Source organism: Lampetra planeri, chromosome 30 (assembly GCF_965212315.1).
Source record: "Lampetra planeri chromosome 30, kcLamPlan1.2.h2, whole genome shotgun sequence".
Taxonomy (NCBI): domain Eukaryota; kingdom Metazoa; phylum Chordata; class Hyperoartia; order Petromyzontiformes; family Petromyzontidae; genus Lampetra; species Lampetra planeri.
In genome coordinates, this window is record NC_136136.1 from 2,352,808 (window position 1) to 2,380,015 (window position 27,208).

The 27,208-nt window shown below is 40.0% G+C and overlaps 2 protein-coding genes across 11 annotated transcripts in view; one reads left to right on the forward strand and one right to left on the reverse strand.

Annotated features, from left to right (window-relative positions):
* TXNDC16 (thioredoxin domain containing 16) lies at positions 1-26,225 on the reverse strand. 7 transcript variants are annotated; one of them, XM_078608450.1, is made up of 21 exons: positions 25,981-26,225; positions 25,428-25,617; positions 24,632-24,789; positions 23,403-23,485; positions 23,213-23,286; positions 23,014-23,088; positions 22,485-22,606; positions 21,923-22,013; positions 20,860-21,016; positions 20,439-20,605; positions 20,240-20,300; positions 19,767-19,935; positions 19,102-19,251; positions 18,782-18,841; positions 18,146-18,332; positions 13,705-13,841; positions 12,206-12,293; positions 11,747-11,888; positions 9,790-9,956; positions 8,297-8,493; positions 1-4,783 (listed from the first exon to the last, which is right to left on the reverse strand). In XM_078608450.1, the coding sequence occupies exons 3-21, from the start codon at positions 24,771-24,773 to the stop codon at positions 4,410-4,412; spliced, it is 2,643 nt and encodes an 880-aa protein (XP_078464576.1). In that variant the 5' UTR covers positions 24,774-24,789; positions 25,428-25,617; positions 25,981-26,225; the 3' UTR covers positions 1-4,409. The 7 variants fall into 7 exon arrangements, 6 of the variants coding, with proteins under 6 accessions (XP_078464576.1, XP_078464578.1, XP_078464573.1 ...); XM_078608452.1 differs by lacking the exon at positions 25,981-26,225 and adding an exon at positions 25,712-25,858 and having other exon boundaries at positions 18,146-18,329; XM_078608447.1 differs by lacking the exon at positions 25,981-26,225 and adding an exon at positions 25,712-25,858.
* LOC144728793 (uncharacterized) overlaps positions 18,237-27,208 on the forward strand; it is an 82,747-nt gene continuing 73,775 nt past the window's right edge. Inside the window, exons 1-2 of one of the 4 annotated variants that reach the window (XM_078608442.1) lie at positions 18,238-18,392; positions 19,225-19,258. The gene's annotated coding sequence lies outside the window, so the exon portion shown is untranslated. Of the gene's footprint in view, positions 19,259-19,279; positions 20,513-27,208 lie in introns of those variants that run through there. The other 3 variants (XR_013587567.1, XM_078608446.1, XM_078608444.1) reach the window with 3 other exon arrangements.

A 27,208-nucleotide genomic window follows, 5' to 3' on the forward strand; every position in this document is an offset into this window, starting at 1 on the left:
TCCGTTTTGAAGTTTTAATATGAAACATCTTTGAATTGTATTATGATTTGAATTAGATCATTGTATTTCTTCATTAAAAGCTTACATCATTTTACATCTGGAAGACTTAATTGAAAACGACATTTCGAGTGAATTTTCTATCATCGTTAAGTAGATGGCCTTGCTGGGGGTTCGGTTCGATGCGGACTTTCACCTGTTTGGGATTGCGGGATATGCCAGAATATAGTGTCTGTGTTCAAAGAATACAATTTACGTCGACACTATGAAACTCAACATAAAGATAAATATGATTGTTTGGTCGGAGAAGTGAGAAAAGATAAAATATTAAAACTGAAATACATTAACAACTCTGCAAAATACTTTTGTGAAGCAGAAGCAGCTAAATATTTCATCACTGCGAGCAAGTTTTCAAGTTGCCAAGCTAATAGCGTGCACTGGCAGACCATTCGTGGAGGGAGAATTTGTTAAAGAATGCCGATTTATTTAGTACAGTGAGTCTTTCAGGACCTACAATTACACGGAGGATTGAAGAAATGGGAGACAATTTGCATCAGCATTTGCAAAACTCCACAAAAAAACTTTCCTATTTTTCCTTGGCACTCGACGAAAGCAATGATGTTCGTGATTCTGCACAACTTCTAATTTTTATTCGTGGGACGAATGACTATTTCGATGTCACAGAAGAGCTTGCTGCACTGCAAAGCATCAAAGGAACAACTACAGGAGAGGATATCTATGAAAAAGTTTGCCAAACTGTGAATGGTTTGGAGCTGAACTGGGCTAAACTAGCCAGTGTGACAACTGATGGTGCTCCTAGCATGGTGGGGTCTAAGAAAGGAGTAATTGCTCGCATTAACCAAGAGATGGACAAACATAACCATTCTCATCCACCAACAAGCGCTGTGTAGTAAATCACTGAAGTGGGACTGTTATGAAAATTGTGGTATCTTGTGTTAACTTCATTAGAGCTCATGCACTAAACCACAGACAATTTCAGGAATTTCTGTCTGAACTAAATGTTGACTATGAAGATGTTCTGTACCACACAGAAGTCCGTTGGCTGAGTCGAGGGAGAGTTTTGAAACGTTTATATGACTTACTTCCACAGATTACAGCTTTTCTGCTTTCAAAAAACAAAGAAGTACCAGAGCTCAATGATGCAGAATGGAAATGGCACCTTGCCTTTCTGACAGATGTAACAGATCTACTCAACAGTTTCAATGTGCAACTTCAAGGAAAGGGGAAGCTCATCTGTGATATGCAATCACATGTCAAAGCATTTGAAGTAAAATTAGGCCTCCTCATCAACCAAGTTAAGGAGGAAAACTTCTGTCATCTCCCCACAACTCAAAATCTGTTAGCGGAAAAACCATTGGTTGCAATTCCCAAACAAAACATGTGTGGATTCACTGGAAAAATTGCAAAAGGAGTTCCAATTTAGATTTAAAGAGCTTCATCTCCATGAACAGGACATACAGCTTTTCCGTAACCCATTTTCTATTGACATTGAAAATATGGATACAATTTACCAAATGGAACTGGCTGAACTGCAGAATTGTGACTCTCTGAAAGACGCATTCAAGTCAAGCAGCCTTCATAATTTCTATGCATCTCTCCCCTCGGAGACATATCCTCATCTCAGGAACCATGCACTCAAAATGGCAACCATCTTTGGCAGCACTTATGTCTGTGAACAGACTTTTTCCAGAATGAAACATTTAAAATCTCCAACCAGATCTAGACTAACGGATGCACACTTGCATCACTTGTTACGACTAGCAGTGACAAATATGGAACCGGACATTGACCATCTCATTAGCCAAAAGCAGGCCCATAATTCCCATTGAAATACTGGCAAGTTTGTTGATTTAACTTTACTTGTTCATTTTAAATATTGTATTTGTTCCCGTTTTGTTTCTTCACTTCAAAATAAGATATATGCAGTGTGCATAGGAATTTGTTCATAGTTTTTTTTAACTATAGTCCAACCCTCCAACGGTCTGAGGGACAGTGAACTGGCCCCCTGTTTAAAAAGTTTGAGGACCCCTGATGTAGACTGTAGCCTGGTTATTAAGCTGGGTGGGTGTACTGGCAGTCTATAATGTAGACTGTAGCCTGGTTATTAAGCTGGGTGGGTGTACTGGCAGTCTATAATGTAGAATGTAGCCTGGTTATTAAGTAAAGTTAGTCAATTTGTAACACGTAGGCTTTCGCGACCATTATTAATAAACAACGTTATTGGGTTTAGATCGCCTTATTTATTAATGTGTTGTAACCCTCCACCACCCGACACGGCCAATCAGTAAAAAAGTGTCACGTTGATAAAAGACTAATAGTTGGTAGTGAGGGGAACATTTTATTTTGCGTTAAAAATGCTTTAAAAATACACTAAACGCTCAGGTAAATTCTTCACTGCGTGATGTCCCCCCCACCCCGATGCGTGCAGTGATTACTACTATACATTTGCTAGATGCTACCACTATAGGCCGTACATATTACTGCACAGCGGCCGAGGAGATCGTGGCTGGGGGGGGGGGGGCAGGGGTAGCAGGCCATCTGTGTATATATGTAAGGTTATTAAGAAATATATTTTTCACCCGGGCAACGCCGGGTACTTCTGCTAGTAAAATGTATAAAAGAACAAGAAAATCACTTAAAAATCGATTTAGTTTAAGTATGTAGCTGCAGTTACATACACGTATGTTTCAAATGCTAAAGGGGCATTGCCCCTAAAAGCCATATGGCATACAGAAAATGTTACAACCAAAAAGGGGATGATATAAAACCGCGAATTTTTTTATGCTTTTAGGGGTGCAAACACGCGAACAGTGTCATGTGTAACATGTGCTGCAACACAGAACACAAACCACATGGATGATCGCAACTTTAAATGTTTGCAATGCTATGTTAGACAAAACCAGAACAAAATTCCAGCGATTTGAAACATTTACAATCCAAATCCCAAAAACACATTGTTCTATAAACGTACACTTTATAAAATTGTAACGTTTTGTTGCCGAGTAACGCACGATTTCGAATTTGTAAAATACCAAAAGTAATTGTAAAACAGCAAAGCCCAGACGTGCGATAACGATAAGCTATTTACATTTGTAGCATTGATTCAGAGACCTATTGTCGGGACAACCGTTCCAAGTACGTCATCAACCGCACAGGCTAGAGATGAAAATCTGTTCTCCTCTGCGATGAATGGCAGTAGTATTTTATTGATGCGATGACAAGCAAGTGGGAAATAGGGTGAAGATGACATTGCTTGCCGTTCAAAAATATAAAGGATCATTGCCAAAGGTTGGTCAGAGTACACAAAGCATGCTCTTTTGGAGAGAAAAAAAACCCATATTTGGGATGTATTCTTCCCTGGCAGTGGACAAATATGAAACCTGACTTACAAAACCCTGACTTTGTAAGATGAAAAAATATATACTTTTCTTTAGTTCCACATTCTTTACACTTAATTTGACGATTAACTTCTATAACCTAAACCTGTTTTAAAATGAAACTAAATAGTATAAAAAATAAATTAAATAGTATTTTAATTTTGTTCAACAGTTGCTCATAAATCATAATATACATGAAGTTGTTTTTATGATGTCATAGTGCTATTCGTTTATGGTTGTCCAGATTCATTTTGCGAATGGGAACAATTGAGAAATTTCTATTAAATATACTCTAGTTCGCCTGAAGTTATGAGAAACATTTGGAACATGGCACAACTAATTGATGAACATTAAAACTTTTCTATGGTTCCATAACTTTCATATGTATCCAATGTCCAACATGTTTCAGTATGTCCACAACAAAGCTTTAATGCACTTATTTTGGGATAATTGTTTTTAGGGGAAAGCCACACTGAGTCATGTGATTCTTTTTTCAGGATGGTCCAGCAATGGGTTTGTTGTTTTTAATTTAGTTTGAAGCCAATTTATGAGTGTTTATATATATGTAGGAGGAAACCAGAGCACATGGAGAAAAAACATCACACACACGAGGGGGGGGGGGCGGCAACACTATCTAAAGATCTGGTGAATGGCACTCCCACAATCCAGAGACAGTAACGAATGACCAGTGTGTGTGTGGGAGCTGGGTCAAATGATGTATCGGATAATACTTTTGGACAAATGGTGGGATATTGATTTTGACAAGTGAAGCTTAACAGAGCCAGATGGGCTAAAAGGTGAGCTTTTTTCACATGGAACAAAACAGCTGCACTTTGATTGGCATGGAGTACCCTCCCCCGCAAAGAGCACGAGCAAGGCAACACCCAAAGTTATCCAAACAAGTCAGATACACAGCATGCACCACGATAAGAAAGGACATTCCAACACACGGGCAGCTGTATAATATATTTTTGGAATAAGAGTGGGGTGGAGAAAAAAAAGTGCCGCTCTCACTCATAGCTCGTCATGTCTGTCATGAGGCTGGCTTTGTGGTGGTGGCCGGGTTTGATGCATTTTCTCATTAGGGGCAAAATGACCGCCGCCAGCACTTTGGGGCACACGTGCTGGTAGAACTCCTTCCTCCCTCCCATTGTAAGCAGACGACACCCTGTGATTCGAATCCCTTTCACTCCACTCCTCCTGCTGCCCGCTATGCTCAGCGTCATCGTTGTCATCGTAATCTTCTTCACCGTCCCCTGCATGTCTGTCGTCGGTGTCGGCTCCATTCGGTTGACGGTTCTCGGCGAACCCCGGTGATTCGGCATCCATGATGGCCAGAAAGTCCAGATTTTGGCGTGACGGAGGCCATGTCTTGTCTGGCAGAACAGCTGGGGAAAACAAATAGGGTGGGTTGGTGGCATTAAATACGTCAGTCTGCAACCAGCCACAATGATATACATATACATTTTTTCCATTGCTGTATTTGAGCAATGTGCTTGTAAAATAACTTTGCCGGATGTTGTGGTCTTGTTAGATACAGCTTGAAGGACTTTACTTTGTTTCATTGCATTTACAAATCTCAACATCTGCGTATTGTTATGAAACTCAATGTTCTGTGTTTTGATATTAAATGAAAGCATTCATTATATTCTCCTCTTGCCTACAGCAATATGTTCAGGAGTTAAATGCCAATGTCGAGGTCAGATAGCCATAAGAGGACTTCAGAATAATCCGTGTCGTTTTTCTGTTCCTCCTCCTCCATTTAAAGGAGCACAGGCCACAGTGGTTTACTAAATGGTCCCATAGTAAACCACTGCAGTATGCGGATTTGGATACAAATTTAATGGAAATGAGCAACGTTTTTGTTTTAATGGCACTGCCCAAAATGTCGTTTACTGTTGATATGTGAAGCCATGCAAAATGAAAGGAAACCCACTCCATCAACTGACACGAAACTTCGAAAACACAAGCCAAGAAAAGTGCTGAATGTAAACAAAAAGCACTGTTAGAAACCTGAACAACAGTCTATAATTACACTTTAAAAATCAAATACACTTTGGCTCAGACATCCATTCAGAGTTAGATCGTGCTGTAATCTACCAAGGGTTTATCAAATTGATGCTGCAGAGAGGCTATTCGCATAAACAGCGACTGGAGTGTGGCAGTTTATCACTGGATTCACAGTGCTTTCACCAGCCACACCTATGATGAAGACTTGAGAAGACCAGGTCAGTGAATCGAACCACAGAATACAACCTGTTTTCCATGGCATGAATCCTGAGTTCATTCACATTTTTACGTGCTGTAACATCTTACTCACGTAGTCACTGAGAAGCAACACTATGTAAGAGCATGGCACCGAACGTCTAAAAGTATTTGGCATAAAAATGGTCATGCTTTGTTCGTCCAATAATAATGAGTATCATTTATAACACAAACAAAATATGTGCAGCCGTCTCGAATGCAAATCAGAGGTGCTGCAGTTAAAGTGACAAGAAAAGGAAGTGTTTTTTCCCCCACAAAGAATCTATTTGAGAAATCGAAGGCTCTTTAAAATAAATTGTGTCATGAAATGTGGCATCAATTGAGGAATAAAAGAGGCTTTTATTGTTTACTTTGAAATTCTATCAAATGCTGTGCAAACAGCCTTCATGACGGTGGTGCCAAAGGCAACACACTGAGTATGGGTGGAAACAACTCCTTGCCAGAATGTTGTAATTTTTTATTTCTTCTCAAACTACGAGAACATTCTTCCGCTACTTTTCCTTACCAATTGAAAACATCAAGATTATGGTTCAATACGACTTCCGCTAATGTCAAAAAAGTCGCTCATTACATTATTAACAATAATATATCCAGCAATGTGGCTCACCTGTATGGCGAGCAGCTCATAATCGGAAGGTTGTAAGTTCAAATCCTGGTTGGGGTCGACTCAATGATCCCACAGGGGTGGATGAAATGAGCATCGCGTGGAGAAGGTAACAGTGGTTGTCTTATGGATGGACTCGCCGTAAAAAATGTAGAAGTTTTACAACTGGCTCAGGGTTATAAACAGACGTGGGCTGCCGCAAATCTCATTTGAGCAGGAAATCATTTTGATTTTGAAACAATAATCGAAGGATTACAGTACAAAGTACGATTTTGTTGTTTTGAGTTATAAACTGGATGAATCTTAATAGAAAGTGTTTCGTTGAAATTTTATAGCAATGCAATATTTCAAGTTTTTGTAAGTTTCACTTCACCAATTTCTGCCTTTTGGACAAGTACTTGTAGTAACAGTGGTCCTTAACACCTCAGGCCATATTGGCAAAGTGCCAGTACAAGAGATTCGCAAACGCTAGTTTAATGAGGGGAGGGCAGGGAGGTAAAACATTCCCCTGATCAGGACAACTTTATACTTTTGCATGCTCCCATGCTGTGGGAAAAAGATATGCAAAGGAAAGAGATTCTATAAACGGGTGAGTAACATTCTGCATGAATGGAATTTTAAACGTGTGCTGTTTGAAAAGGAGTTACACATCGGTGGCGATGCGGGGAGGACAGTGTTGTCCAGAAATCAAAGCACCCTCAAAAAAAGTGGCTCATTCCATCACTAAGTGAAAACATGTGGGTGTACAACTCGGACGGCTTGCTGCGATACACGGAGGCTAATTTTACTGACTGTGAATCAGTGCAATTAGTACTATTTTCCCTTCGCTTTTTTTACCGTAAAATATATTCATCATTGCCCTTGAGAATAATTTCCCCGGCCACTAATTTTGCATTCAGAGTTTCCTGAAATGCCTAGACTACTGGCGGAAATGCAGCAAAATACAAAGGAGTATGGTTTTCCCATTTCTGAGTCATATACTCGGATGTATTGCACATGCGCTGTGTGAGCTTAGACTGAAGTTATTTTAAGAAGTCAAAAAGGATGACTGACAGTTTTACCACGTGCTAAGTGGAACTTTCCCCTTGCTTAAATTAACCTATTTACTCATTGCAGCTACAGCCATGCAATAAATATTTGTATATTCACACTGCAAAAAAAAAATCAAATTCCCTAAATGAAGCTCATCACTTTGTGACATGTCTGAGCGGGAGCACGTTTTCCACTTGTTGCAAAGGTTTGTGATGTTAGCACAGTGGCCACCCTGGTTAATACTGTGGGTATAATAACTACAAATATAAGCCAACTGCTTCACAGTGGACATTTAAGATCTCGTGATGTTATTTGGAAAAGAGTAGGCGATGTGTACCAGCATCACGGTCCAAATTAGCCACGTGAAAAATTACTCAATGACTTAATTAGGTAAAATCACACTAAACTGTTTTTATTTTACCAGATAAGGTCCACTGAGCTATACAGCATTTTTTTCAAAAACGATCTAAATGATAGCTCAGCGAAGCGGCCTATCAAGTGGAAATTATAACAGCCAAATACGCTAAAAGAATGCATCTAAATGTGGATGGAAAAACCGGAGGACCCAGAGAAAAATCCATGCGACCACAGGGAGAACTCCAAACTTACAGGCGTCAGGGTCGGGATCGAACCCATGCATGAACTTCTGCATACTAGGCGAGCGGGTTAATATCTTTCCACCGCAGCGCCCAACATCACCCTCTACTGGCAGACTATACCCATCTGCGAAACACTGCGTCTTTGTGATAGCCTTGCGCTATAAGAATGGCACAAAAAACGATGTGAAGGTTTCTAACACATGCCGCGTTAATATCTTGATAGCCAAATAGTCACAGTGGTATCATTAGGTTCTCAGATAACATCATGGTGCTCCTTCAGATCCATACCAAGAACGACCCTAATACTCAGACGACAGCTGACCTTTCAGACAATGACAACATTCCACTCGAGAAAACACTTGGGTGTTCATGATACATCGCTGATATTTTTTTGTCCAAACCTGTCGGCTGTAGGTTTTCAAGCCGGATACTCGTGAGCCACATAGAGATGGCAGAGCCGGTGAGTGGCTTGTCAGATTTGGGAAATGCGTAGACCTGTCCTGCGCCCTTGTGTGGGTTCACCAACACCAACTCCGGAGGGTTGGCTGTCCTCGGCAAGTATGTCTCCAGGATCTCCAAGCCCACTGGGTTGTCCACACTGCATACAAGAGATATAAGAAGCACATACCATGTTGTTTGTTTTACATGTGGAGACAAAGGCGGAGTTTGGCAGGGGTTCTCGCTTTGTCCCTCATATTAGGCATGGAGGGTGGATATAATTCATGTTTAATATTAATTGTAAACTACTGAAAATAAATTAAAGGTGCTTGGTTTGGGGGGGCGCTGCCTATCCCGCCCCCCCGCAAACTCCATCCATGTGCGGAGACCAGAAAATGCACAAGAATCATGTGCAACCCTTTGTCAATACACGACTGGATGAGAGCCTCCCCACGCCATGTCTTCCATGAGGGTTGTTAAGATCATACTTCACTATGCTGTCCAGTGTGCGTTGATGAAGGGAATGATTCAGATATTAAACTTCCACTCATGTTCGAGCCATCGCCAGGAATTAAACTCAGGTTCCCCTGGCTCATAGTTCAGAATGCTCATCATTGTGCCACCGCTCCACCCAGACAAGTACGAAAGTACGAACGTTTCCTATATCGTGCCGAGTACAATACAGACCAGCAGCGCACCACATTAAATACATGTCTGGTTTAAAAGATGACATTTTGGAAGTTTTCTAAAGATTTACATTTTTCTCAGCATGCAGTTCACTGGGAAGTGAGCTCCTAGCCGTAGACCGAGCATACGCGAAGGTGCGCTCCCAAAAGTTGACTATTTATAGGAGGCTAATTAAATGAGACACCGGTGGATATCCTGAATAGAATCACTCTATTCAAACCTGCAACAAGATGATTCCACAATTTATTTTCCAAGTAGCTGTGCACCATGTTAAGGAATGCTCACGAGTGTGCCAGATGCATTCAGTGTAGCCTAGTTTTCCTAAAGGCGATGACACGCTTCCGGTAACGTGTCCGGTAACGTGTTCATTATATTGCTGAAATGTCTCAATTGTCCTGGGAAATGCAACTAAAATTAGAAGAAAAAAATCCAAGTCAAACTCGTGGTTTTGTCGAAAACGATTCACTCTACACTTTTCTTGATGCATCTACCCTCACACTGCTGGACTTTGTATCTCCCCCTTCCATCATCTCGATTACCAAATGAATTCAAGCTTGTTCAATTCAAGAAACATACGAACTGTTATCTATATACACCTATAATAGTGAAAGCGTTTTTTTGCTGACCACAAGGTGTATCGGGCTTTTGGGTCTATGCTCAGTAACTGTGACGAAAAAATCTAGGTAAAACATCTTCTCGGCTCAAGATTGGTCAGGTTGACTACAGCGTGGAATGGATACGCGATGGGGCAGTTGTGTGCAGGCATTACGTGTCCATCCAGCAAGCCGTGCTGTAAGCCAGAGCCCCGCTTCGAGCTGCGGCTTCCAGTGTACGCATGGCTGACACGGAGGCTCCATCGCGGCCTCCAACAAACAGGATTAAGAGAGGCCGGCCGACACGTAGCAGCTTCGGTAGCAGCGACACGCTCAGCTCTGCCTGCAGGACAAGCGTTAAATGTCGCGAGTTAAAATGTAACGCGTTTGTACGTGCCAAAGAGGAAAACGCTCCCGAGAGGACAACAGACGTGAAAATTGAGGGACGATGTCGTCCTTCAATTTTAAAGCCGTGGTATGACGCGGGACAGCGACAGAAAGGGAAGATCATTCAGACGCTGTCTGAATGGTCTTCACCTGAGGACGGCTGCTTGCGTTGTGGCCGAAACGTCGTGAGAATTGTATTTTATTATGTTTTATTTTTATTATTTTATTACTTGCCTTCTACGTGACTTTACCGAAAGAACCAAGAAGAAGAAAGGGAAGATCTTCATCCAGCAGTGGATTAATCATGGTAAAGGGTGATGATGAGTAAACGTTTATGGTACTAAAGTGGGGTAACATGAGCTCGAGTTTGTTTTGTTTTATATGAAATATGGCTAAAGATGTTGTATGGAAGATACAAATATAGGTGACTTGATTTGGTTTCAAGTGAATTTTGTATTATGGGCGTTTTCCTTGTGACATGTCCTTATTCTGTTTATGAATACATTAGCGTGGCGGTTTAAAAAGAGTCAGAGATGATATCTGTAAGACAATTAACTTTAATCCAGCGACTTCACTTTGTTCTCCTAATCAGTGGAACCACCACGAGGCGATGCTGAGTTGTTAGTGGTGCGGCACTGAACTAAACTCTCGTTGGGTGTTTGTTTTTTCTGAAAACGAGCATTTAGCTGTTTGCACATTGCAATGAAGCGTACAGGACACAGCTGACACTTTCAATTGCAAATTTGCATGTTGATATGTAAATGCCCGACAAACACAAATTACTTCGGTGGCCAAACAAGGTGCTATGAAATTGATAAGAATGTGCTTTATGAAAGTATTCTACAAAATTCCATTGGAACCTGCATGCAAACAGGCAAGATAATGCTGAACGTTGACATGAAAAAACATTACTGGTGAAAAAATTATACTCGTGTGAATGATAAAATGAACATCTAAATTGGACAGTTTTGTCAATTCAAGTTTACAGGAAACAGTGCATTCCATATAATTAAAACGAACAACAGCGTTATTTAGAGATTTCGGAACACAAACGTTTGCGCAAACTTGAAACATGAGTTCATAAACGAAAATGCATTTAAATTTGAAAACTCATTACATGCACTGTTCAGTCTCCAAACGGTAAAACAAACTAATGTACATATATAAAGATGTAAAAGATTAAATAGGTAAATTTCAATACTGTCAACGTGAATGCTGTTGGCAATAATGTATTTAATCGGTTATTGTCAACTGCATATAGTGGTATGGAACAATGGTAAGGCTGACTATGGGATGATGTGGCCAGCCTCATGCATGCTACCACCATTTTCATGACGTTGATGTTGACACACCGCACCAATTTACTTTAAGCTGGGTAAACCTTGGGTAGGTTCAGGGCATTTCCATATATCCATTGCCAAAGGTGTGGACAGCAGGAAATTAGACCTGTACCACTGGGACCATAGAACAAGGCACGCACACCACAATACTACCACCCCCAACGCATGGAAACATGTTATGTAACACTGCTGCGTAGTACATTTCCAGTACAAAATACACATCCGCATTGATATTAAAGATAAAGGAGGAATTTTTTAACGAAACCAAATGTTTGGAATGCCAAGATACTGGTGTGTAAATAATACTTTCAAATAGAAGGGATTGCGAGATAGGGTGGGAAATAATATGGGAGGCTCATTGTTGATATGCATGTTTGAATCTGCGTAATTTACAAGAGCAGCATACAAATGCAGGCTGGCTGGAGTCGCGGATAGTTTTCACAGTGACATCTGCGCTGATCGGCCGTGGGAACGCAAATGTCTTTAAAAAAGGCTCCCCTCGTTTGAAGACAATTATGGAAGGAATGGTACTGCCAAGTTGAGTGGACCTAACAAGTAAAAACATTGACAAAAAAGGAAAGCCATCACCATTATACAACACAGACACAACACTCGTTTTTTAGAATGCTGATGTTTAAAGTTGGAGCAGAAAAAAAACGATTAAAAAAATGTCAATATGAACTGTGAAATATCCACGCAAACACAACAAAACGTTACTGCACTGTATACACTACTTTTACCACTTTCATTATGTGGCTTTTTAGATCACTAATGGTGTTTATAAGGCCATCACTGTCAGCCACGCGAGTTTAAACTGATTTCACCTCCAGAATGGAACTGAGCCATGGTGGCAGGTGTGACTTACACATCCAAGGCCACACGATCGGTGATGCACAATCCCATCAGAACTTCTCCTCTCAGGGCCTTACTGGCTTCAACAAAGGCTGTGGTCTCTGCAACATTAAATAAAAAAAGCACTTTTTCAATACATCATCATTCACCGTGTATTGATTCGCAGCAGTTTGGATCAGTGTGATTTCCTCTCATATCAAAGCAGGGGCATTTAACCCTATAAAGCCTTTTATTTACAGTCCTTTGTCAATCCACAACTAGAGGAGGCCTCCCCACGGTGTGCCAGTCATGGGGGTTGTTTGACCATATTTTACCACGAAGGTCAGTGCAGGTTTAGTAAATTGTGGGAGAAGCAAGAACTGTTCAGATATCATACATTAAGCCATGTCCAGCAAATCAAATTCAAGCCAGTGGTGACATGGCACATGGCTATGTGGTTTTCGGTTCTGGTGCTGGTTAATATGCCGTGTGTATTAACGAAAAATACCCGCCATCTGCTTAGCAGTGGACATTAAAGAACCCGGGACGTTAATGAAGTAAAGTAGTCCACGTGTGCCAGCTTCATGGTCCAAATGAGCAAAATTTTAAGATCACTTGCAAAAGACATAATTGGGGAAAGTCACGTAGCAACATTATCTACTGCTGTGAAACTACTGCAGACTGTAATCATCTGTGAAATAGAGTACCTCTGTAATAGCCTTGTGTGATAACGACGCGAATACCAAATGTATTGATGCTCTGATTTTATTCGGGTCGCTGGGTCCATAGTACTGTGTGTGAACCACTGCACCACAGCTAACCCCCATATAAAGTATTTAGTCGAGTGAAAGTGACTTAGGCTTAAACAGGCTTTGGGCAGTAGTTATTTACTTTGGTAATCCTGTTAGCAGTGAAACATTCCACATTTTAATGGCAGGAGCCAGCCTCTCCAATGGACAACCACTGCAGCGTGATGTTTTTCAGTGATGCTCATTTTGTGGATCACAAAGGGATAATAGGCTGAGCAGCTCCCCAACCGTGATTGTAATTCACAAGCGTTTGATTGTGAGTTGGGAACTCTTTCATCTTCTGGAATTGTTTGAAATGTTGGCGAGACACCAGCATACAATGGCATATTTTTGCAGTGACATTAGACCACTTACCTTATAGAGTTAGCACACATTGTGTTCACATTTCATAATGTTCTCTTAGAACATTACTGGGGACATTGACTGTATGAACACTTAATCAAGAGACAGGAAAAATAACCTCAAGGCCACCCACAAGCAAGAAAATACTAACAAATTTTCAATTTATTGTTATTTAAATCCAGAAGATGAAACCCAAACCTGCAGCTACAGGACCAGATGGTTGTGTTTTAGAAGCTTCAATAGGTGAACACTCCAAATTGAGTCACAGAACAAACATTTGAAGGAACTCCAAAAACAAACAGTTACTCTGCATAGAAAATGCTTTTAAGTTGTTACGTTGGCCTGAGTTTGTAATAAATCAAGTGCTCTAGGCACGGCTCACCAGCAGGCATGTTGACTGTGAGCAGTGCAAGGGCAGAAGTATTGCAAAGGTCGGCAGCACAGCTGGGCAAATCCCCTCGCAAGAAACTCATCGCTTCTTCCACCGAGTGCAACGGTAGTGGGCTGTCTACTCTAATCCTGTCACAATGAACAAACACATTTACGGGCATTTTAGGTACATTGCAAATATCAAACGGTGTAAGAGTGCACACACTCGAATGTACAAAATGACAGGGAAGGGCGATAAGACACCGATGTGATGTTGGTACAAATGTTATTTAATACTCACTCAGAGCAAGCAGCTTTAGTTAATTCCATGTGTTTGTTTGGCTTCTAAATGGAAGGTGTAATGTAAGAGGCCTTGGATATGGATGACAAATATGTTTAATGAAGCCTATAGACGAGGGCATAAATAATCAGGGCATAATTAATCTATCCAGTTATTGTATTTGTCTGGGTGATTCCATTTGTTGTAGAACTCATTTCTCACTGAATTGTAATTATGCACTTTATAATGCTCACACCGAGGATATATTTAATGTGTAATCATCAAAGGGTTGCTGTATCTGAGTAACATCTTATTCGTTTACACTTTCTTCATCACTGGAGCAAGTGCAAGCAATTGTCAAGGATTCATCAAAGACATGTTTTTGTCATGACTACAAATGTTAATTGTTATCCCGCTGATTAAAAAGTAACCCCCTGTATCAATGTAGTTACCGATAAAATATTTGCTGTGGATGGTAATGAGCCTTAACATTGAGCTTGACAGTGATAAAACACTTTCAGGACAAAGTGTAATTTTCCTGTATTTGTAACCTCCAAAAACTCACCCACAGCTGCCAGTGACATAAATATACTGGCACAGGCTCATCGCTGGCATACTTACAACCCGAGGGCCAGCAGATTTAATCGGTGCTGCAAAACCATTGAAGAGTATATAGGGATTGCAAAGAGATAACAAAAACATTCCCCACATATTATTGTTGAGACTTTCTCACATACATCAGACAGTATATGTGTGTGTTGTGCACATTATCAACTTTAAATGTGCTAAGGGACAGTGTGCAGACACTGACACCTACATCATACGTACAGGGGTTTGTGGGAGAATTGGGGCTTGGGGCCAGTTGCTGCAGATTCTATGACTAATGCTGTTTTTTGTGTTGGCAAACTACGCAAGTTTATTAAGGCATTTGTGCTGTGTATATACAATGCAGAAAAACCCGCACTACATGGAATTTATGATGGCTCTGACAGCACTTACCAAAGTTATACTAATAGCAGTGGAAGCCCACTCAATCTATTACGACGATCATTTGCTAATGCCACCATGACGTCCCAAAACAAATGTTTTCTATCATGGTTCGAATTACTGTTTGAATACTTGCAAAAGTAAATATTCTCATAATAATATTTGCAAAACATATTTACAAATGTACTTTTAAATAAACTCGCATTAGGGACATATGGACTGCCTGATTTTAACACATTGCTCATTTTAATATGTACAATATGATACACAATTTTTAAGCATCTGTACTTTTTCACATCTCATTTCCTAACATGCTCGGTTATTCAGTTTAACACGTAGTAGCAGGCTTTCGCGACCAATATTACTCATAATAAAGGTTTTTGGCTTAGATCGCGTAAATATAAATGTGTCGTAACCCTCCACCACCCGACACAGTCAATCAGTAATGCATTTGCCACGTAAACAAAACACCAATTAGTTGCTACTTCAGCCCACCGGTGTGTTGGAGAGCAAATCCACAACATTTACAATTTGAGTAGTACGATGTTTCGTTGGTAATTACGCGCTTCTGGCAAATCGCCCGATGAAGCTGGCTGTGGTAAATCCCTTACTAATTGGCTATGTAGGGTGGTGGAGGGTTGCGACACATTTATACTTAAGCGATCTAACCCAAACACCCTCTATTATAAATGCTCAGTTATACAAACTGAACAGCTTTGCATTGGGTCACATAGCTTATTATGATTTATTAGGCTAATAAAATGATAAATATACAACACATTCATCAAAAGCACTGCCCTAAAAGTTACAAAAATACATATACTGTCTGAGGCATGAGATATCTCTGCTATGAAGAAGGGACATTGCCAGAAATATCAACTCTTTATACGGGTATATATGTATATAGTATTATTGTAGGGTAGTGTTATTCATGAATGTGTTGCATTTTTGTTATTTGTGCTTGTGCACCACCGCTAATGCAGTATCGCCATATAATTAATTTAACTTAGAGAGGATAGTTGCTGAAGCTAGAAACATTTTGGAATATTCCAGCCATTATTATGATAGCTTAATCAAGATTTGTAATATGCCTGAAGTGTTGTCAACAGCCTAAATGAAAATGGCACCGAATTAAAGGTACTGTTGGTTCAGTAAGGTAAAACAAATACAAAAGGTGGCTGAAAATATTACATCGGATTCTCAAGAGTAAATAGTTGATGGTTTCAGCCTAGTCACTAATGGCTGCACAAATACAACATTTAAAATGTGGTTTTGTAATTAATTTGGCGAAATTCAACATCTGAGAATTACAAATATTGCTTTGATCGTCACGTAGAAGCATTCCTCGCGTGGACGAGGTAATTTCAAGGGATCTCAAATCGAGTTCCATAATATCTGCTTCTGTCGACAGTTCTTTTAATATGTGGAGTTGCATTCCTCTGTTGTGTTTTAAATGGTTAATCTTACGAGAAAATGCTGAGTAGTCAGAATAAAAGTCTTACTCTGCAGTCATTAACATAAATTAAGCTCACAATACACCCATCGATTGTCGTGTGCAAGATTCTAAAGTTTTTTTTTAATTGCTTCTCTTTTATGCCAGTAAAATATAGCGCTCTGCTTGCTATTGTACCGAACCTTTTCTGGCACCTCCTGCTCTCATATTTGCACAGGTTTTTTTAAATATTCGCAAGTGTTTCAGTTAGGGCCATTAAATACCTCGATTGTTAGTTGTGCAATATTCCTAAAGGACCCTGTACTCGTTCTCTGCAATATTGGTGTTTTTGTCTTTGTTATTGTTGCTGCTCGTAAAATAGCCAGACAACTGGCTAAACAGGATCATCCGTGTAACAAATAAACTAAATTTTAAATTAAACAACCATCTCCCTGCTTTCTCTTTCCCACCAAATCTCTTCAAGTTATCCGCCAATCCCCTGCGTTCTCCTGCCTAGCTGTGTCAAGCGTTGTTTCAATAATAATTTACTTATGGCGTCCTTATGTGATTACACATACATTCCAGAGTTTGTCCGATGTTGTATTTTAAATGGACTAAATTTCAGAAACAATATTTCACTTACCAACTATAGGAATATTGCATATGCTCAAATCGACAACTAATATTGCTTTTGGAAACCGATGCAAACATTGTATGACTTTGACTTACAACTGTCTAGTGTACATAAATATTGACAAGCCAAACAGAATTATCCATTTCCTGATAATGTGCTTTGAAACATTCTAAAATTGGTTATTCATACCGTACGTATATTTTACAAGTAGGACGTAACTTTTAAAGTGAGAAGTGAGTAATATTATACGCACAAATGCCAAAATAACAGTAATCGCACCCTGTGGGTGTTCGGTCACTTGAGATAATATTTAGAATTACATGGTTGCTGTGGCTAAAACCACAATTTCCTGTTATGTTGAACACACAAGGATTGAAAAAAAGCAAGTAAATGCTACTGTTAAAGAGGGAGTGAAAGTGAGCGAAATTTAATCAAAATACGTGTGCTCATTATTCAGGCAAAGAGTGTATAAACACTGACAAGATCATGCAAATTTCATGGGTAAAGTTTATTTAATAGACCTTTATCAATCCACTGCTGAAGACATTGCAAAGCCACATACGTAATGGGGATTGTTTGGCCATACTTGGCCACGCCGAGATGGTGAATGGAGATAGCGAGGACTGGTTGAGATATTATTCCACTGCCATGTTAGCCATGGCATGGGATCAAACTCAGGTTGCTGGGTTCATAGCAGTGCACTCGCCAGCTACACCATCATGGTATATTTACTTGAATGCATCTTTATATGAATAATACGTTATGTATGTTACAATTATTTCGCACTGCACGTAGCCAACTGTGCTCATTGAAGGTGCGGGGGAAGGACAAACTAAACAGGTATTTGGAGATCAGCATTACTGAGACGAGAATACAAAATAAATCAACACTCGATGTTTTGAATGCTCCAAGGGAAGTTGACACGCATGGGGTACAATTTCCTATAAGTGAAAAGCCTTTTATCACCAAACATTCAATAACAAACGTCGTATATTGTAAAAAAAATTGGTGCGTTTTCAACACACAATAGGTGAAAAAGCCTTCCGCCAATATGGGATTCGGGCTCATGGATTCTTTCAGGAGAGTCACTGTGAGGGATAACGAGAGAGCAAATTACTCACATCGCCACCCAGCTGAGAAGCGCATCCCTCGACAAGGTTCCGGGGTAGGCGGTTGGCCCCTGAACCAGTGATGAAAAGAGCAACACCACGGGGAGGCGGCTCGCATTGGCATGCTGGCAAACATCCGTCCACTCGGCACAGTCCACGCGCCACGGGGAGACTCGTCTGCCAACACCGCTGAAGGCTGCTGTGTGCACAAAATGTCAGACTTCTTAGGGCTGGGACTCGTGCAGCAAATGCCATTAAGGTTGCTCTCACATCCGCAAATAAGGCGTTTATTGGATGGAAATTGTGTTTAAATATTTGTCTTGGATAGGGCACGCGGGCAGACTTTCAAGTTTTAAGTGCACGGAGAGTGAATTTTTTTTAAGTCATACTTATTGGTAGGTGGACCATATTTCATGACAGTAAATATCTGCTGTGTTGTAGAATGCATTATGATGAATTTAAATACTAAACCATTTAGTGTCTGCTTTCTCAATCCATCAAACATTTTGCCAAGAACTAAATTGACATTCACTAGCTTAGATAACCATATTTTGAGGATGTAAATTATGATCTATATCGCAAAATAAAAAGTTAATTCTAAACTAGCCAAAAGCTGATTACCAGTTAAACTCCTTAAAAGTCACATACCTGATATCTTGTTGGCAACTTCTGCAAAGGTCCATAAAAAAGCTTTAGAGACAGCATCCCCTTGTGGATGAAAACACAAGCTACATTTATTCAACAGCAAAAGCTGCAACGTGAAAAATGTCAATGGCATGACAACTTATGTTCTTGTAATACATGTGTTAAAAAGCAATACTTTTTTAATCAGCAATGTATTTTACAAATAACAATACATAAACTGTGCACATAAAGTAACAGTTGTAATCATTTTGCACAAGTTCTTACGCAGCGTTAAGACTCGTTACCCTGCATTGAATACATATTTTTCATTTGTATAAACGTACAGCCAAGATAGAAGATGACTAGATCCATGTTTGGCTGTGATAAGACCCTTTGGTAGCCGACGTCCGTGAGTGCAGGGACTGATTCTTCCAGGTTGAGCTTCTTATTTTTTATTTTTTCTACAGCCATTACAACTTCATCATCCTGCATGGCTGCGAGGTAAGACCATACAGACAAAAACCAGCACATTTGAATACTTACACACATGGACATTGCAATTTCTGTGACAATTTATGAACTAATTTGCGGGAAGAACCCATGTTACACAATTCAAGTTTACACATAGGTTTTTCACAGCCGATACTTTTACGCATAAGCACAATTTTCCGATTCATAATGAATTCAATTAACAAAAAAACTCACGATAAAACTCTCCCCGAAGAAGATAACAAAAAATGACACGAATGATTGAGATATCCAGTTCGGATAATTGGAATCATATTTAATGGACTGCTCATAACTATTGCAAACTCCAGCCACAATAATTGTGATCAGTCCAGTTAAATATGAAACAATAAACTACATTGCACCAAGTACATCTAAAGCATGCAAGCAGTATAATTGCATTCATCCACTTTGCAACTATTTATTTACAGTGATGTCAATGCATTTGATTGCAGTGTCAATCGCTGAGATATTAACATTAACGAAACTGAAGAGTTGTTACCCCAGAGTGGCATAAAGTCTGAGGAAGAGGGGTCATAATCATCTTCTTCTTGGGGCTGACCATAACCACTGTGATCTGGCTCCTGCTCGGAGCCATGCGTCTCCTCCCGCTCCACTCGGGTGATCACCGCCTCAAATGACTGCATCAACAGATGCTCCACCTTTGCGCTCTGTAACCAGAAATGCATTCTTGAAAAAAAAACACGCTTGGCCATTCACTTTTTAGTTACATGTTGAAAATCATGTGCTTTATGTAGATGTACTGATGTAGGTTTTCACGGCTTGATGTATGAAAAAACACTCATAAAAGATGTTATTTTGGGATAGCCGTGGAAACCACTGCTTTCTCCTTCGTGACGTTTCTCCTCCCACGTTGGAGGCATCCTCAGGCAGAAAGGAGCAGCGCTAACCACGGCTATGCCGACAGAACAGCTTTTAAGAGCATGTTTCTATGCAGATTTCAGTAAAACTTACTGGATTTGCACCTCTGTAGGCGACATTGAAATCAGTTGGAAATGCAACTCCGTGTTCCTCACTGTGGCACATGATATAACACAACACAACACGAAACATTACAAATAGCACGGTTCATTGCAGTTTGCCTAATGCAATCAGCAGGATGACTAGGCAGCCTACGGAATGTCCTGTGGCCTTGTTGTAAAGAGAACATTACCAGCGGACAAGGACGACACCGGCTGAGCCCAGCAGGCGATGGGACAAGGTGCGCGCGGTGATTTTGTCATATTGGTACGTCTCTCTCCGTGAAAACAAAAACACCTCTGGGATGTGCAGCTCCGAAAAAAGTGTCTGCGCATGTGCAGGATCCTCTGTTGTTTCCACCTGAAAACGAAACTAGTTAGCAAAAAATAAATATATATACAAATACCTACAAGTGCATGGGACAGTGGCTTGGTGGTTAGCATAATGCAGTGTGGTAAACACCACACTACTGCTGCATATTTTTTACAGTTGTAAGTAGTATACATTTACCATTCTGTTAATATGAAGGTACTTTAGTGCAACCAATCAGCAATGGACTACAACTACTTACCATCTGTGTTAATAAATGATTATTCTTTCCAAATGTTACTCACATAAGGTGGCCCTGAAGCGAGCTTAAAGAAGCGATGCAAGTAAGGCAAGGTGAAGGGCTGCCGAAAGGCGGTCTCGGGGCATGGCTGGTCGTCGCTCAGTGACAAAGCCCCACAGCTGATGAGCCATAGGTGTGGGGAGAAGGAGCTCTCCAGCACTCTGTATGACAGCAAAGGAACAAAACAATTCGTAATGCACACCAGCATCTGTGGAATGTAGGATTAAAACCAAGGAAACTGTCACCAATTAATAAACAAACGCATCCATTACGTGAAATAACAGGTAGATGGAAAATGCTGTTCATGCTGTCACAGAGAAAAAAAAAATAGACCTTGGCATTTTGGCTGATGAGGTTTTCGCGATTGTGCTGTGTAACTCTCCGATGTGTTGTTGGGTTTCGATTTAAAGCTTTCGTGACTGCAGGGATTCATATTCTTGGTTCTTTCGGAAGTCACGTAGAAGGGAAATAATACAATAATAAAAATAAAACAATACAATTCTCACGACGTTTCGATTGCAACACAAGCAATCATTATCAGGTGTGAAAACCACAGCAAGAAATTTTTTGAAAAAGTTTTTTGCAATCAAAACGTCGTGAGAATTTTATTGTTTTATTTTTATTATTTCCCTTCTACGTGACTTTACCGAAAAAAAACAAGAATGTGTTTTTGGGTTGTACAGCGTGTTTTTTGGTGTTATATATTACATCCGGTGTTTTTCTCAACATGCTGGAAGCTCCGTTGGGAACTAATAAAACTGAAGAAGCTCCCAGCATGTTGAGAAAAACATTATACATAATAGCGAACAACACGTGGTACAACCGGAAAACACATTGGAAAGCTATTTTTGCCAAGTAATCTTAAGGAAATAAAAGCCAGGAGGCTGAAATGCTGAGCTCTTCCTTTTCACTAAGTGATGGTAAAAGCTGTTTTATACAAATAACATTGAAATTGTATGCATCGGTTAATGAAAACAGCAACTTAATAAACTTTCCCTTAATTACTGTAATCAAGATTTAGGTACAAACTCTCAGTTTATTTTCCCAAAACTATTAATAGTGCTCACCCAAGGTCCTTTAGAATGTTTTGGTCTGTTGAGAAGGCAAAGATGAATTTGTTTCCATAAACAAATGCCATTTCTATGAATATTCTGTGTTCTGAAAGTAAAACCACATCACTCAGAGAGGTTAGTAGTAATCTTGTAAAATGCTAAACAAAAGTACAAGGGGATCCATATATAGACAACTCATTTATTTCCAATTACCTCAGTATACGCATAATTGAATGCTGCAAATAAATTACTCCAGATATGTTGGATGAAGTGTATTCGGAGAATTCTAAAAGATTAAATACGTTGACATTGGTGGGAGACATGTAGACGATTTGAATTAAAATGAATATTTCTCTTTATTTTGAAAATTGTAGTTGTGTCTTTAAATAGATCACTCTGTTTCTACCTGTTTATGCATATTATAATGGAGTTTTAACAGAAGTTATATTCAATCGTAGGCAGGAAATGAAAAACTAGAGTTACAAGTCATGTGCAGTTAGTTTAGGGGATTGATCTATCCACACTGACCACGCAAAAAGAAAAGTGATTTGCACTTTTATTCTCAAGGCATTCCTACCTGGAAGACCAGTAGCACGGAGATAAGCAAACACAACATCCTTACGGCCCTTCTCTGTGTCCTTGAGGATCTGCAGCCCTTGCTTATCTTGGACAAATCTCACCTCCTCCATCAAGAGCAAGCTGTGGAAGTTTAACCAAAATAACAATGACACTTGACAAGATGGTGTACTCTTCCTTTCTTAAACAACTCAGGAAGAGATTTTTTTTTTACCTAGAATAATGATTGAATCACATACTATAACACATATATACTGTATGGCATTGTTACTTAAAGATGCATAACGAAAGTATAAGTGCATAACAAAATATAATGTTCAGCCATTTCTATATATATCCTGTAACTTACTATAAATGTTGTATTACCCCACATTAAATCCCCTTTAAAAACACATCCCAGTATCTGGAGGGTTTTTTGCTACATGCAACATTTACCCTCTACATGAGCGTACACGTTGTTTTAAGATAAACAAAAAAAAATGCTGCTCGGCCAATTCCCGCATTTTGGAGTGGGTCACAATGATACTTACTGCAGAGTGTTGGCCATGATCGAGTCGACATCGAATAGAGTGTCGAGGTATAGGGGTTGAGGTAGTTTGTTCAGCCTGCAATAGAGATTACACACCGTATGTTGATGTAAGAGGATAACGTTCCAAAGCTATAGAAATACTTTCTGTCCACCATAGCTGTGGCCCATGAAATAAAATGATGTCAAGACTGGACACTTACTGAAAGAGATAGGCTTTGTTGATAATATTGTCTTTCTCACAAAAGTGCTCCACGTGGTTTTCTTGGCAGTCAACCTGAAAAATATTATACAGTGTAATACAAAAAGAGAAACACAGTGATAAACACATCACTTTTTTCATATAATGCTTTAATATGTTACCCCTGTTATCTCTGTGTTTAATGTAAATACCTGCCAAACTGAAATTGCATACTGTTTAAGCAGTTCAGAAGCGTTATCCAGATTCTTCAAAAAATGTTTGACTTGGATGGTACCTGTGGTAGAGCATAAAAAAACAAGCTTAAATGTCCTCATCGATTAATCAATTTTCGTTCATTTTCACACTCATGATCCATGCACGAAGTAGTGCATGTGAGAATACATTATTTAGTTTATGAAAATGACACGAAGATGACATTTTAAGTTGATTTTACTTGCAACACGTATGATCGCGTTTAGCTGGTTTCCCCGGCTATCTCACAAGGGAAATCTCTGGTGCTTGAGCACAACAACAACAAAACAAAAACATAAACATTGCAGAGAACGAGTTTGGGGTCATTAAGAAATATTGCACAACCAACAAGGTGTTTGACAGTCGTAAACTAAGCACACGCGAATTAAAAACAAACATGCAAATCTGAGAGTGAGTGGCGCCAGAGGTAGGTACAAGCTCTATATTTTAGTCTAACAGTGACATAAACACGCAAATAAAAAAAACAGCTGCAAACGTGCGGCTAGAGGTGCCAGAATGTTAGGTATAGGTGCAATTATGCTCTGGGTTTGGTGTAATAGGGAAATACAGACATGGAGAGAAGGGAGGGAACTAAGCTGCAGATAAGCGGCAAGGGTATTCCAGAATTGTTTTATTTAGGCTAATGGAGCAGAATACAATTGTATAAAGGCGACAAGACGACCAAAACATTAATATAAGAATGCAGTAAAAAAATTAAATTTAACCGCTAACAATTCAACAAATTACTTGGGGTGGGGCGGGGGAGTTGAATACTTAAATGCCTAAACCAACTCATACAGCTGCATTTAAATAACACATTTCTTGAAATAATTACTCGAAATATTTCAACACTGCTGGTGGAAGGGCCTCCACTAGATGGGAGATTGACAGCCTCTGGTGGAGTATTGGCCCACACATTCACACTGGCCACACATCTTGGAAGAGAATACATTACATAGCGAAAGCACTATATCAAATAAACACACATTGAAATAACGTTCACAATGTACCACTTCCACAAGTGTCATCAAGTGATATGCTCATACTCAACCTATGCACGGATTGTCAATAAATGTCCGTTGCCGATGGTCCACATCTCAATGAATGCACGTGCATGGTTAAGCACATAAAAGTAGTTAAAGGGGGGAAGGGGGGGGGGAGTTAAATCTACAAAGCTAACCGGTCTTACTTTTCTGTTTAAAATAAATTAGGGAAGAATATGGAGAGTTGACCACGGTATTCATGTCGGTGGATTTGAGAGATGGGACTGTGCAGAGCGACAGTCCAGTCTGCTGCAGCAGCAGCAGCATTGGCAGCAGCAGCAGCAGCATGACTGTGTAGCGCCACCTGTAAACCACATTTGTGAACTTGAGACTTTTGTCACGTGCAGACTTGCACGTTCGTGAAAATGTGTGCTTCAAAATAATGGTAATGAAATAACCGAGATGTCAATCGAGTACATTACATGAAAACAACATTTTAATTCACTTTATTTTTTATTATGTTATTGTTATTATTTTTTCTGTCTACGTGACTTTACCGAAAGAACCATAGCATATAAAAACACTGTTCTTAATGCCAAATCGACGTGCATTTTGTAGTAAAAAAAAGTTATCACTGCCAGTGCATATATGTAACTTTTAAGCATATCGAATGCGCTGCAGACTTATACAATCAAGCAATACTATACAATAAGTGAACATGAACATATTTAAATACTGGTGTTATTTGATAACGTGAACGTTATATTACTGTGCGCAAAAATCATCATCCTTAACCCCAGCTATGACCCGAATGATTAACCACGTCTCAAAACCTTAGCCCCAATCCTAAACAGGAACCTTGCATTATTAAACACGAACCTTTTATGATTAAACACGATTCTAGGCACAACGCCGAACCTTGACGAAGAACCACAACGCTAACCCCTTGCTGTTCATGCACAGTACACGGCCTTTTGCGAGTACAGGTTGGAAAATAATTACGTTTATAGGCAGCACCAGAGCCTATGGAGCCGATCGCAAGACATCCGCACGCAAGCAGCGAGCTGCACGCGATGATGATTACGATCGTGGCCACTCCGTTTCGCGTGCGTAGTTGTAGGCCGAAGCCTACGCCCTGTCCTAGCCTCGCCGTCCGGGGAAGACGAGGGTGCCTCGGCCGCCGGCACGTTCACTGCCGGTGGCCGACACACGCACAAAGCACGCCTTTTAAAACTTACAACGCCGATTTGATATTTAGTGTAGGCAAGTCCGTGTCATCGCAATACCTTCTGTTGTTGTTTTTTAAGCTGTTGGCTGCAGTTTGGGAATATTTATAACGTGTTTATCCTGCATAGCGTTGTAAACACGTAACATGGGTTGGCTTTGAGGGGCCGCGCTCACTTGACGGCTAAAATAACCCTTCCCTGTCAAATGTGCACACATGGCCGCGGTCCCTTGCTAATTAGGCTGCTCAGCCTCTTGAAGGTTTGGCATTAAATCTAATTCAATGTAATTGTGATGTAGTAGAATTACTAACAAGTTTGGCAGTACTCACATAAGAGGCAGCATGCATGCTTTCCTGTGAGGTTGTAGGAAATAGTAGTTCCTTGTTGGTTTTGTCAGAAATGTCTACAAGAAAAACATGTTAAACCAGATCATTTGACAAGCAGCGTTTTGTGTTGTTTACTTCGAACTTAAGGATTCCAAGGCACTCCGTAAACTAAAATATGTGGAACACTTATACTGAGCGCAATAACCCGAAACTACCTAATGAGTAAGGTTCAGAGATATACAAAAACACAACATACGCCCTCTAAACTTGTGCCCAATCTGAATGTAGTTACACAAACTCCATCTATCACACTCACCATCTGACAGATTTTAAGAGGCTTGCTTTTAAAACTCCGGGCAAACTGCATCTTATCCAAAGAATCCGGTTATAATCAGCTGGGAGGAATGAGGAAGTTCAGAATAAAGTTTTTTGTTTTTGTACTGTCAACACGAAACCTGTGCTTATACTGATATACAGTACATTATTTTACACCTCAAATGTTAACATTTCACTTTTGTCCTTTTGTCCCAAATGTATTTCATTTGTGCTGTCAACATCACACCACGAAAAGAATACCGAAGAAGAACCTATCCTGCGGAAGCGTGCAACACAGAACTATTTCTGACATCATCACTTTTACATTTCATACGTGCAGTGCTCGCAGACATGTTCGTGGCATGTCAGTGCAACCTTTCCATGGATATTTCATTTCCAGAGGTGGAATTTAGCTACGTTTTAGCTCCATAATGTCATCGTTGACCTGCCTGAGACCAGAAGCCGGGTTTGGCTCTGCCCCGAGCCCTGAGCCGCCACCCGACCAGCTGCAAACATTGGTTCAACCTAAAATGTAAACCCACGGTTATCTTGCATAAACATTTCCCTTACATTCTTATGTCTTGGGGTGTTTGACACACTTTTGAAGCTCCGTTCATAAAACAAAGACTTAAAACATTACACGGTAACATATTTTAAACGGACATGATTTTGCTGATGTAAATCATCATGCAGAAACGGTTCAGTCCCCCTGCTAAAACAAACAGCTCAAAAACAATGGTCCATACGGAAGGCTCATAACGCTGATGGACTCAACAATACTTCCACGTAGAAATAAACTGACTTTTACTTATTTAAAATCACGTTGTTGGATTAACATATCACAACTACTTGAATCAGTACAACAAGCGCTGCTTGTTTATGTGGCCTGAAAATGTGTATGGCGCCCCACCTGCTT

What these genes read in the sequence shown, in the direction of transcription:
- TXNDC16 (XM_078608450.1), bottom strand. Translation starts at nt 24,773, where the DNA reads ATGCTGCTGCTGCTGCTGCCAATGCTGCTGCTGCTGCAGCAGACTGGA. An exon ending in CCGTGCTACTGGTCTTCCAG is followed by an intron (nt 22,014 to 22,484) that starts GTAGGAATGCCT and finishes TTTTACTTTCAG; the next exon opens with AACACAGAATATTCATAGAA. An exon ending in AGACTTTATGCCACTCTGGG is followed by an intron (nt 19,252 to 19,766) that starts GTAACAACTCTT and finishes CTTACCTCGCAG; the next exon opens with CCATGCAGGATGATGAAGTT.